Raw genomic sequence first — 13018 nt, forward strand, 5'->3', positions numbered from 1 at the left:
TGAGGTGAGGCCTAGTGGGAGACTTTGTTGGTGGAAGCGACTGGGAGGGGATCGCGTAACCCGTGGCTATGATCTCCAGCACCCATATGTCTGTGGTGATCTTTTCCCATTGGGAGTGGAACGGTCTGAGGCGATGATGGAACATGAGATGGGAGTGGCATTGAGCGAGGGTATTGATAATACAGCCCCCGACATACCCATCAAACTTGTTGCCTTTGGGCCTGACCTGAGGGCGTACGGCTTTGTTGAGAACGTTGCCTAGGAGTTCTGTACTGTTGCCACTATTGATAGCGCCCTTAGCCGTAGCCCCATTGATATTGAGCACGCTGTGGTTGTAAGCGTAGCGTCTTTGCTGAAGATAAAATTTTTCCCTCCTGTATGGGGGAGCATAAATGCCCGAGGTTCTAAGTGTAGCTCTCGAGTCCTTACTGGAGTGAGGGACCGAGTCGGTTGAGTCTGCAAACAGCTTTTGTGTATCAAAGGGAAGGTCCACGATCTTCGCCTGTAGTTCCCTCGAGATACCCGACGTCTGGGGCCAGGATTCTCTTACGCATGACCACTGTTGTAGCTGTTGAACGTGCCACCATGTCCACCACATCCAGGGCAATCTGGACTCCCGTCCGCGATGCTGCGTAGCCCTCTTGAACAATCGCCTTTAACACCAGCTTTTTATCTTCCGGAAGTGGATCCATGAGGGGAGTAAGCCCGGAGTAATTATCAAAATTATGGTTTGCTAGGTGTGCCCGTAATTTGCCATTCTCAATAGCAGGATAGGAGAGGAATATACCTTCCTGCCAAACAGCTCTAGCTTCTTAGCATCTTTGTCCGATCCCGCGATTTGTACTGAGAAGCCTTTGACCTGTGCTGGGACGACCCAACCACCAAAGAATTTGATTGTGGGTGACCGAAGAGGAACTCCATGCCCTTTGCTGGGACGAAGTACTTCTTATCCGCTCTCTTGTTCATAGGCGGAACAGAGGCCGGAGTCTGCCATATAGTAATGGCTGACTCCAGAATGGCTTCGTCCAGCGGAATAGCAATTTTGGATGAAGCCGGGGGTCTCAAATTTTTCAGGAGTTTGTGATGTTTCTCCTGCACCTCTGCCGTTTGAAAGTCTTGCATGAAAAGCCACCCTTTTAAACAGCTCCTGAAACTGTTTAAGGTCATCCGGGGAAGAGACATCCCCGGGGGCCACGGCCTCATCTAGGGAGGATGAGGAGGAACCACTAAGGTAAACCTCCCTCGAACCCTCGGGTTCCTGCGGTCGATGATACACTTGCTCGCTGGAGGATTGTGAAGGAAAGTCTCGGGGTTCTAAAATTAACTCCCCTTGAGACAACTGTGTTTCCGTCCCCGATCGGGAGTGCCCACGGGGGTATTGAGCGGCCGGGGGGGACCTGCCCTGGGTGTAGGCCTGTAGTTTGTCTGTGTCCAGCATGATAAGGACGACCATGGCAGCATGGGCAAGGGTCCGGGGATGGAGACCTGGACCACTCACGGGGTGTGTACCCCCGATGTCTGGGAGAGCGAGACCTCCGCGACAACACAGATAGAGGTGAAACTGGCTTGTGATAGTACTCCAGGGGATCCAATCCCAGAAATGGTGGCATTGGTTGGAGGAACGGAGAAGGAGGTTTTTTTGTTTTGTTTTTTTTTCTTGGATGGGCCGGTGGAGACACAGGCCTTCAGTGTGGTGTGTGTATCACAGGGGGAGGGCTTGGTGCTAACAGCAGCGCAGCCCTGTCCAGAGATGGACTGCGGTGCCGGGTTTTTGATGCTGCCTTGCACCTCTGCTGCGGGGCTGGCACCGCCCCCTCCTGTGCTGGGGATCTCGGCCCCGCTGTCAGCGCCGCGCTTGGCACTGTCAGCTGCGGTGCCGTGCGGGTATCCCCCTCCGGTGCCTGCAGGGTCCGTGCCTGGCGCCCCTGCACCGCTGGTGCCGCGGGGGTCTGTGCCGCCTGTGGCAGTGCCGCCGGTTCCGGCGCTTGCCTGGCTGATGCTCTAGGCGCTGCGCGTGCCGGTTGTTGTATAACCGGAGGCTCAGCCTCTGCCACGTGAGCTGCCGCTTGCCTGAGTATGCGGCTGGTGGCTGTGCGCTCCGCTCGTCCTGCTCGCTGCAAACGCACAGCATGGATCGAGCCAGGGAGAGTTTCCTCCGTTGCTGCACTGAGGGGGTCAGAGAAAAACTGCCTTCCTCTTATGCAACCCAGCGGGCTGTTCTGGGTGAGGCTTCTCCGGCAAGGTAGCCTGTAATTCCCCCAGGCATCGGATGCCTTCGCTATGCCCCACAGAGGCCAACATTGCTTCACGGCATGACTCCCGCTTTGTAAAACCTGAAGAGGCCATTGCGGTGAGTCCTTTATTGTTAATAGGGTACTTAGCACTTAATCCGTGCCTTTCCACCCCAAATAGTGATCACCGGCCTGCAGCAGCGGGCGCCCTAAATGGCCTTCACGTCCGCTCTTCTCTTCTCCGCTCCTCTTTCCCTTTTTTTTTTTTTTCTTTCCTGATATTCTCTTTGTCTTTGCCTTCTCTCTCTTTTTTTTTTTTTTAAATAGCCAAAAACAACAAATTGCACGTGGAACAAAACCACTAAGTAATCTGACTCTGGCCTTAGCCTGAGTGGATTCCGTCTGCAGCCGATGGTGGTTGAGAAGGAACTGGCGGGGACCGGATCGTGCACGCGGCCGGGGGTGCGCACCGGCGCATGCGCGATCCAGGAGAAACTGCTGGAAGATTTCCAAACTGCGGCGCCGGGCGAGCCCGACACCTATTGTGGAGCACCCACAGGGACCACTCGAAGAAGAAACACTATTTTACAGTTATGCAGTACAGCGAGATGTCCTTCTAAACTAAGGATCTGACTTTACAAACATTTAAGCCCAATCTGTACTAGAAAATGAGGTTGGTTTAAGTACACTGGTCAGTGCTATGAGAAATCCACACCTAAACCATGTCAAGCAAACCTATATCTCCGTGTAAACAATACAAGATCAAATGGAAGAATTCTTCTGTCAAAGTAGCTTTCTCCTTTCAGGGAAGTGGATTACCTACACTGATGGGAAAACGCCTCATGTCAGCACAGATAATGTCTACACTGAAGCACTACAACAGCACAGTTGTGCCACTGTAATGTTTTAAGTGTAGAGAAGTCCTTACACATATTTAACTTCACTCAGTGGAAAATTAAGGGTACTACTCCGGTGCAAATGAAGTGCATAGGCTTTTGCTAAACAAACTTAGTCATTTCCCTTCCTTAAGCAGCATATTTAATATGGAGGTACACACTGAATATCAGAGAAACTCAGCTAGAATTTCAATTTCAGAAGCAAAAGAAAAGGAAAAGTTGTCAAAATACACAGCAAGTTCAGGTAAACATTTAAAATTTATTAAACTTTTTGGTCAAAATAACTGAACAAGTATATACAATCCCATTGTATTAGCTCTATTATGTATTTTAAGAACGAGGTCAAATCTAATGCTTAAATGACCTAGTTCTACATTTCAAGATTTGCAAATAGTGTCACAACCAATATACAGTATAAGATTTTTATTTAAACTTTATTTGTAGAACCCCAAAAAGTTAGCTGTATTTACTAGCTTATTGTGAACAAGAGTGGCACTCTGGACATTAATTGAGAGGGTAGGGAAAGACATTTATCTCTTGCATATCCATATCTGATTTAGTAATCATAATACACCTTCATTTTTATTAAAAATGGAGTGTAAACCACACTTCTCTATTTCATCAGGGAAGCTCAAAGGGTCTAATTTTTAGAAGACACCTCTGATTTTGCAGGCACATTTTATAGCCCTTACATATCTAGTTAACTTGATGCTATTAAAATGTGTCCGCAGTTATTTCAGGTACAACTTTATAACGTGCACTAGTTCTGGGTGAAAAACTGAAGGATGAGTTTCAGGCCCTTTTGAAAAAAAAAGATTACCAAAAATTAAGTTACTCTCTCTAGTCAAATGGAACAGACATTACCAAAACCACTTCACATCAGTACATAGCCTCCATATAGCCTGATCTCATGGCGTCAACAGCTCATAAAATGTTAACATTTATCCTGTGCTGTTTAGCATAGTAAGTTTTTTTTAATTCCAATGTGAAATTCAATATACATATAACATTTTTAATGTTTAAAATCAAGTACTTTTTTTTCAAAAGTACTAAACAGCTAAAAAAAAGTAAAGCACATAAAGTATGTGTCTACGTCAAATATTTCAGAGGCATCTATTATACTGGATTTTTAATTTTCAAAGCAGCAATTTTGTTGAATATTTTAAGTTATGTTTTCCTTCTGTGCAAGTTGGTCTCTTTTTATTACGGCTCTAGATAACGTTATACCAAACTTTTCAATCTCATTTTTTGCATAAGGTATGATGTAGTTTTATAGAAAACCAACATAGCCAACTAATGAAAGTTTTCTGGAAACTAATTTTAGAGTCTGAAATATTTCATGCTACATGAAACTGTTCAGATCTGCTGGTCAAAGTTCAGTGTTCTGGGACAAACTTGTTAAATCTTCCCATCAGAATTATTTTTTCCACAATTTCAATACATGCAATAAAAAAATAAAAAGACAATGCATACTTTCAGATTTAAAAACACTTTTTATAGTTTGTTATTTTTATTAAGTGGTTTACACCCGAAGGTGTGATTATAGATACAGTTGGTGAGTAAATATACACTGAAACCTGCCTACAAGTCCCACTCCACCTACCTAAGTGCTCGGAGATAAAAACACCTAAGCCTAGATAAAAGGCCGGAGGAGGAATGTTTACAGGCATAAAGCACATTATATGTTTTGAAAGGCCCAAATATTACAGCAGAGAAAGAGTGCGAGAGACAGAAATTACATTTGTATGACAAGTTTTCTTCTCAGGTGTTAATTTTTTGGTCTATAAACTGGAAAGGAAGGCTCAGACTTAAATAAATACATTTGAATACTACCCCTGATTGAGCACTGTCCATCAATTCTGCTTCTACTGGACTTTTTCTTGTTGAAAATTGCAGCTCACATCCCCCACCCTCACTGAAGGCAGAACTAAACCATGAACTCAAAACCAGGCAAGTTTCTCTCCTTTATATATAAAGGGAAGTAAGTGCATCAATGTTCTTTACTGGTAGGACAACAAGGCCTTCTCTTTTACAGAAAAAACTGAGTTTAGCTATGCAAGATGACGACTGTCCTCAAATAAACCATCTTTAGTTAATTTTGTCCTGGAATATATACAAGTTATTGGTGGCAGCGACTGCAATGATGTTCTCTGTGGGGTGCCATGCTGTATGAAGTATCTTCTTGTTGAAGTCCAGACTGTCAACACTGATCTCATCTTTCTTTCTCTTACCACCTGTACACACTTTGCGTGGCTTTAACATAGCACGAGGTTTGCTACTTTCTCTTGACGCTTCTAATGTAATATCCCGTCGTGTGTTACGATCAAACATCCTAAAGAAATTGTTGTAGGAGCCAGTCATGATAGCACTGTTTAAAACCAGAAGGGAAATATTTTACTTGAATTACTAGAGACCGTAAAACATTATTCCACTGCAGTTCCTCTAATTTACTATTTCTGTGCACAGAATGAATGACTGCCAGAACTCAAGTTTAAAACTGGCACTATATTCCTCTCCCTTGCTTTATATCCTTCCTCACTGCTGCTCCTTTGGTCCACCTTCCCACATCATTTATTTCATGCAGCACCTTCACATTACTGCCTTCTCTTCAGCTCTCACTTCCCACACCCTTGCTATTCTCTGAAACACACAAAACATTGATGCCCTGAGCTAGCTCTAATTACACTGCTCTAGCCCTCCTGAAGAGCAAGAGAAAGTGTTCAGTGAAGCAGGAGCACCCTGATTCTCACAATTTACAGATGAACTACTCCTATTCCTAGTCTAGCACTACCCTGACACCCTCACCCTACAGCAATGGAAGCAGCCGGGGGAAAGTAGTCCCTGAGCAACCACCCAATTTCAGCTAACAGTATCAGGAATATAGGGCAGCTCTTCTGAACTGCTAACATTTGGCTATGTATTTCAAAATTGCCTCCTGGAGCCAGTTCCTGAATACCCTTATAGCTACTGCCCCAATGAGAGCAAATTATAAAGATTAATACAAATATCTACATCACTGGGAAAATTTAATAAGTGTAAAAATAAACTGACAATACAGAAAACATAAGGAATTATACTGATTGGATAATAGTCGAGAAATTGAGAACTTCTCTGGGGTGGAAACAGTGCCACATAAGTTGTGTAAAAAGGAGATCAGTGCCTTAATTACATCCCTGGTTTGTTTATATACAACATTCTAAACCTATGATAGTGGTCTGGACTGGGAGAAATCAAAAAAGGTAATGCAGGTAATCTGCCTCCAAATTTACAAAATGACCAACTCCGTTGAAAGATATTTAACTCTTGTATTAGCAGTAACAAACAATGACACTACTTTTTGGAACTAGATACAACCATGGTAGGGTTACAATGGATCTAAGAGATACTTGCTATGATCCAAATCATATGGTCTTTGTCATGATTACATATGAAGTTGCACCTCTCTCCCCTTTCTTATCTGACTGCACCCCCTTCAGGTGTTAGGCATCATTCCTTTACAATTTTGGAATGCTCTCTCTCCTTGATTGGCATCTTGGGCTACAGTACCCCATCAACTATTTCTACTCTGCAGGCCCCCCTGTGTTTTGGCATCATGTTCTTCCATTCAGGAATCTTGACTAAAGGTCTATGTTGAACAATCTTCTTCAAACTAACACAAATTTTGCAACAGAAATGAAGCATTGGGAGTGGGGTCAGGTGGAAGGATTTGAATTCAAGTCTATATGCATGTCTATTTTATTTAAAAGTCCTGCCATCCCATGATGGTGTTTTACATAGGTATGGCTTCTCCAGAAACCTGGAATGAGCTGTTATTTCAGAGTCTTACTTTAATTGGTTTCCCTACATTTTCTGCTTCCCACTGAGAGCATGTTCCTATTTATACCTCACTGCAATTCTTCTGTTCTTTGATATTTGGCAGGTCCTGGCCAAAAACACTTTTGTAGGATGTTTGGATACTGTTTTCGACATACCCGTACTGAATTTATATTCAATATATTCTATGGTAAACACCAAACCAGCAGGCCAAAATATAATATCAACAATTTATCACAGCACAGCTTCAAACTACATTTTTGTATATTACTTTTTATTTAAAATTTTGAACATTCCATGGATCATAAAACAAAGGCCTGAAGATATACTGCTACTTCTGTTTTTAGGTATTTAACTTTGACAAAATGGAAGGACAGAAAAACAGAAAGGTTGGAAATAAAATTGAACAAAATTTTTCTCCAAAAATTTGAAAATCCAAACTTTTATGGTCTTGTTTAAATTAAAAAATTGGAAAAAAATGGTTTCAGGATAGTTTTAACATCAAAATAAAAAAACAGTTGTATGCAAATGCAGCAATAATTCATACTAAAACTGGGTTCACTGAAAAAGTTTATATTGCCTCTAACCTATCAGAGGATGCAAAAGAAACAATTTAACATCCAGATCTTGCAAAATGTATTGATTCAAAAGGACCATTCACATACTAGGCATAAGCACGTGTTTAAGTGTTTTCAGGAATGGGGATTAAAATTCTGATATTAACTTTATTTCACAAGTTTATCTTACCTATCAGAACCATTCCAGCAGCATTCAAACTTGTCAAAGATGCAGTCATTTTCATACAGAGAACAAAGCTTGCTTCGAAGATATTCATGAACCTTAAAACATTTAAGGAAGTATTAGACAGATCTAAAAACAGAAAATATTTTAAAATTTAAAAATATGAACACTTTACCTGATATGTCTCTACAGGCCTGTTTTCCATATTGAGATCCCACACTTTAACCGAAAGATAATCCCTTGTCATCATGTATCGGCCACTGTGACTGAATTTTACATCAGATATTGAAGAAATAATTTCTGAAAAGAATGATCTGCTGCTGGGATCTTCAGGCTCTTCAAAAACTGTAAGTTAAGATGTAAAGTAAAAATGCATCCAATACACCAAATTTTACAAATCCAAAAGGTATTCAGTAATACATATTTCAAAATCATGGTCCAGAATACTAAACATCTCCCATTTAAAAAAAAAAAAAAAAAGAAAAATACAATCATAGCTCGCTCTCTCTCTTTTTTTTAAAGCAGACCTTTCTTTAAAAAGGCACTACGTTCCAGTAGCCAGAATCACTAGGTTCTAAGGTCCAATGGGTTCTCCCATTAGGAAATATCCAGATGCTTGCAATTTGGGAATGACCATTAAGAGAGAGGAACTAACAAGTAAAATACAAACTTAAATACAAAAGTCATTGTGTTCCTACTGGAAGTGCTGATTATTCTATAACTATCAAAATACAGCTAAAAATATTTCAATGTTAGATGATAAGACAGAGTCAGCATCTCCAGGGTACACTTCTACATCTTAGCTAGCTTATAACCTTTAGTGGCGCTGTAGGGTACATGTTTTATTTGCAAGTGAATATAAAGTGCACCACACAAAGTCTACTGAAAGAGCAAATCTGTATTTACACAGAAATTACAACTGGGATCTTCACGTGCTTTCTTGAAGCATGCTACTTAGATTGAAAGTCGTGTACTCTTAATCCTGCACATCAATGACAATACAAACCATTTGACACCAAGGAAATACTAAAGTTCGTTCTTATAAACCTTGTATAAAAACACTGCAGACTATGGTATACTTGGTGGAGTACAGGAAATTAAACAGAAATGCTACAAGTTAAGCTGGCCACTGACATTTCTAATTATATAAACTAAATTGACTAAAATGGAAATGGATCATATCACACTTGCCACAAACATTTAAGTATTTCTCTTCCGGATTTAAAAACCCCCTCATCTTTGCTATAGTATATGTGCTTACCTGGAAATATTAATGCTATTTAGATCAACCCCAGGACATAGCGACTGACTAAATCATTACTACTGTAATACAACAAGAACCAGACTGCGTGTAAAGATGGGCTATATCCCACACAGTGGAAACATAAAAGCCTCCCTCGCTTACATGAGGCTGTGTGGCTCAGGGGTTCAAAAACACTGGCCTTTCACCTGTGGGAACTGGCTTCAAATGCAGCACAGATCATTATGAAAAAAAAATTATTCCAACAGCTATAAACGGTCACAAATGAAATGGGTTCTGGCAGCCTCAGCCCAGTTCCTAATGCACAAAGGTAGATGTCAATAAACTGCCCTGAACTGGCACTTGTTAAGCAGATACCTTTGAGAAGCACCAAGACTGAGTCTGGACAGAAGACAGGTCTCACTGGTGCCAAAAGCACTTGAGTCACATCGTCAATTGTCTCATGCTACACTTCTGCTTGGTGATGGCCTAGAACAAGACAATTAAAATGTTCTATTCTACAAAACTACGACCCCTTACCTTTGTAAGTTCTTTACCAATAGGCAGAATTTGACATTTAAAGTTTACGTAAGTTGGATACCTTCACATTCTCCAGAAAAATATGTATAATAAGCAAGGGTATAAAGCAAAAAGATATATTCAAGTTACTTACATTTTGAATGTCTATCGCAGAGGGCAGAAGAACGCATATCACAGAGGCGAATAGTTCCTTTGCTACTACTGTAGACAAAGACATTACAATGATGCGGGTGAAACTCTGCGGCAGTAATAACTTCTGTCAGTTCCTCCATGTTAGCAGGCTTAATATCTACAATGTCTGAAAGTGCACTGGTAAAGGTGCAAACAGCATTTTACATTTTATTGTTTATAAAATACAATTTCCAAAAACTATGACTTATGGTTCTGGTATAATTTTAGAAGCACAAGGTGAGCTTCCCCCTTCTGCTACGGGGCCATTTATTCATTGTAAAATGACGTGAATAACAAAAATAATCCTGGGTAATTCCTAGCATCTGTACCCAGTATTATCAACTAAATATTTGTGTGGAAATTTTTTGCAGGATCTTACAACTCAAACTTTATTTTTTTATATTTCTCAAGTCTTTGCTTTTATTCAGAACACTCATGTTACTTCTCAAAAATCTCTCTCACTTACCATGGATCATTTTGGCCTGAGATAGACAGGCCTTTAACTATACGCTGGGGTGTCCAACCAGTTCTGACAGTAGCCACTATACTAGTTACAGTAGTATAGCAAACTAGCCACATTATTCTGAAAGCCAACTAGTCACACTCAACCAGTCAAATACCCATATGCTGATAGTGGATAGCATGTTGGACACCACAGAGCTATAGCAAAAAAGAGGCACTTTCAATATTGTCTGTAAAGCATATCCATGTGCAAAATTCTAAGCTTTTACTCAAGATAAATATAAGACTGGTGGCACTGAATACAACCGGAAACAGAACTCTGGCACAATGGAAATTTTTGTTTTCAATATATTATCAGCAAGTTCGATGGAAGACTGATTCTCACACTTAATATGGTCCCAGCTTTTCAATTCCCCTTCACTTTCTGCTCTGCAAAATTAAACTATCTAAACTCTACATATATCCCTACTTCCAGCTTTTAATGTCAAACATGTTTCATTGTGAAATAGTGCATTGGAATTAGTGTTTAGTTATGTGACTGGAGTTAAAGGAAAGTATTCAGGGTGCTTATTTTTAATAATAGTGGATGGATATATATGTAAAACACTTTCCTAGTAAAGTCAAAACACAGAAGTACATATATATAGTCATAGAATTCATACTGGAAAGGATACTAAAACTTCTATCTGTGATTTCTAAATGCCATAGGTTAATTCTTAGGTCATCTGCAGAAAGGTATGTTTCATGATCACTATTTACTGAAATAGAGTTTATGTGATACGTGTGCGCATTTGCAAATATCCTTCGGGGACTTGCTTCTACCATTAGGTCCATGGGTTTCAATATTGGCACCTATGAAGGGGAAGATCAGACATAAGAAAAGTCAGTTTTTATATGCAGGGAAAAATTCACTATAAAGATAAAAAAGCTAATGTGTGATTCAAAAGTTTACATTAAATATGAATTAAATTAACTACTGTAAGATATTTTCTATTATGTAAAATAATTTATATAACAGCCAGAGTCTCTCTCTTTATTGGAAGACATTTCACTTCAGCTACAGCTACACTAGATACTTTTGCACACAAAACTGCAGTTTTGTCGACAAATCTCGGCACATCTACACACAAAATGTGTTTTGTCCACAGAAACTGTCAATGAAAAACAGTCACGTAGCCACTCCAGAGGGCACTTTTGTCTATGGAGTGGATAAAAAAAAGTGATCTGCTTTTATGTGCAGATGCAATCTATTGACAGAATTTATTTCAGAACATCTCTTTCAACAGTAACTTCTGTAGACAATAGTCAGTTTTGTGACACTTTCCACTGCACAAGTCACTGGACAAATCTTGGACTGATTTTCCGCCTTTCAACTATGTAAGGCTCTCCCATACTTCCGCATCAAGAGACTGTTCTGTATGAAAACGTGTACCCATCTGAAGATACTAAATTTTAAACTGACGTATACCTGAAAAATATATATTCTGTAGTTTCTTATAAGAACTAAAAATGAAGGAAAAAACCTAAACAAAAAAGGATCTAAGATTATTAACTCTAAGTATCTGATAACTCTTTATATAGCCACTATTTCTCCTCTAAAAATCAGCTACTTGACCATGTACTCATAACAATTGGATGCTCTTTTTATTAAACTGTTGACAAATTACATTTAATATACCCAGTGAAAAGCTAAGAAAAGAAAATTAAATCAATATTAGATAAAGAGGTTTCTGGGGCTGCCACATACCTTTTTTGTTATCAAAAATATCCCTCTTGCTGTGAATAATCAGTCACATTTTAACATTTAAAGGTAAAAACATGAGAAAAAATGCAAAGGACAAAGAGTGCTGGGTAAAATGGATTAAAAATAGGATCTCAGCGTATATGAGTTATTAACTAACAAATCAAAATCCAGGAACACCAGAATTAGTGTAATTAGGGGAAGGTTAAGCAAAATCTAAATTGCAATTAATGCAGTTAAGTGTGAAATTCTCCATGATGCAAAACTCTGCACCATTCGCTCCTGGCTGTGTCTCTGTACACAGGAACAGTGGACACATGAGCCACACAGAGGGCTTCAACTATCTCTGGCTGCGTCTACATTACAGCAATCTTTCAAAAGAAGTTCTTTCAGAAGATCTCTTGTGAAAAACCTTCTTTTGAAAGAGTGCGTCCACACACAAAAAAGCGTCTCAAAAGAACAATCTTCTTTTAATAGAGCGCACCCCCCAGCCCCCAAGCTTTTGAAAGAATGGGCCAGGGATCAAAAAAATCTGGTGCCATGAGGACTGCTTTTTTGAAAGAAGGGCCTGGGGAGTGTCTACACATGCTTTTTTTTGAAAGAAGCTTTCAAAAGGAGGCTCTCTTCCTGATCCAGGAGCAGAAGAGGGCTTCTGAAAAAAGAGACGTGTTCTTCTGATTTTGGATCAAAAGAGTGCACTTTGTTTGTGGACGTTCCATGTGTTCTTTCATAAAAGGGCATGATTTTCTGAAAGAACCTGCCAGTGTGGACACAGTCTGTGCTAGTTTCATACATCAGTATTTGCTTCAAATAAATCCAGTAGGCCTAAAAGCCCAAGTGTCCAGGAGCAACTACAAGGGCAATTCTGCAGGAGCTGCTGTTTGAAAGGGAAGGCACAATGTACCACATTGACATAGATACATTCCCAACATCTAGTTATTTAAGTTTTATGCAGGTGAACCATTAAATTTCTTTTCAAATGAATAAGAAAGGGTGAAGTAAAATTCACTCAATGAGACTAGAATTTGAAACTGAACTAGCATCTGGTGAACTTATTAAGATACCACCTGTACCATTTCTGGATGATTTATGTTTTCATAATCAAAGTGCAAATGTTACCAAATCTCAAATAAAAAGATTGTGTTATGCAAGTAGTTTTTACTACTCACAAGACACTACGAAA

The 13018-nt window shown here is 40.0% G+C and overlaps 1 protein-coding gene across 2 annotated transcripts in view; it reads right to left on the bottom strand.

Moving 5' to 3' along the window:
* Positions 1-3354: 3354 nt before the first annotated feature.
* Positions 3355-13018, bottom strand: part of PPP2R2D (protein phosphatase 2 regulatory subunit Bdelta) — a 46630-nt gene continuing 36966 nt past the window's right edge. For both annotated transcript variants that reach the window (XM_075000442.1, XM_075000443.1), the window contains 5 exons: positions 10769-10946; positions 9595-9759; positions 7857-8026; positions 7688-7779; positions 3355-5495 (listed from right to left, as the gene is read on the bottom strand). In XM_075000442.1, coding sequence (XP_074856543.1) covers positions 5216-5495; positions 7688-7779; positions 7857-8026; positions 9595-9759; positions 10769-10946 — 885 coding nt within the window. In that variant the 3' untranslated portion in view covers positions 3355-5215. The remainder of the gene's footprint in view (positions 5496-7687; positions 7780-7856; positions 8027-9594; positions 9760-10768; positions 10947-13018) is intronic.

The sequence above is a fragment of the Carettochelys insculpta genome, chromosome 7 (genome assembly GCF_033958435.1).
Source record: "Carettochelys insculpta isolate YL-2023 chromosome 7, ASM3395843v1, whole genome shotgun sequence".
Lineage (NCBI taxonomy): Eukaryota > Metazoa > Chordata > Testudines > Carettochelyidae > Carettochelys > Carettochelys insculpta.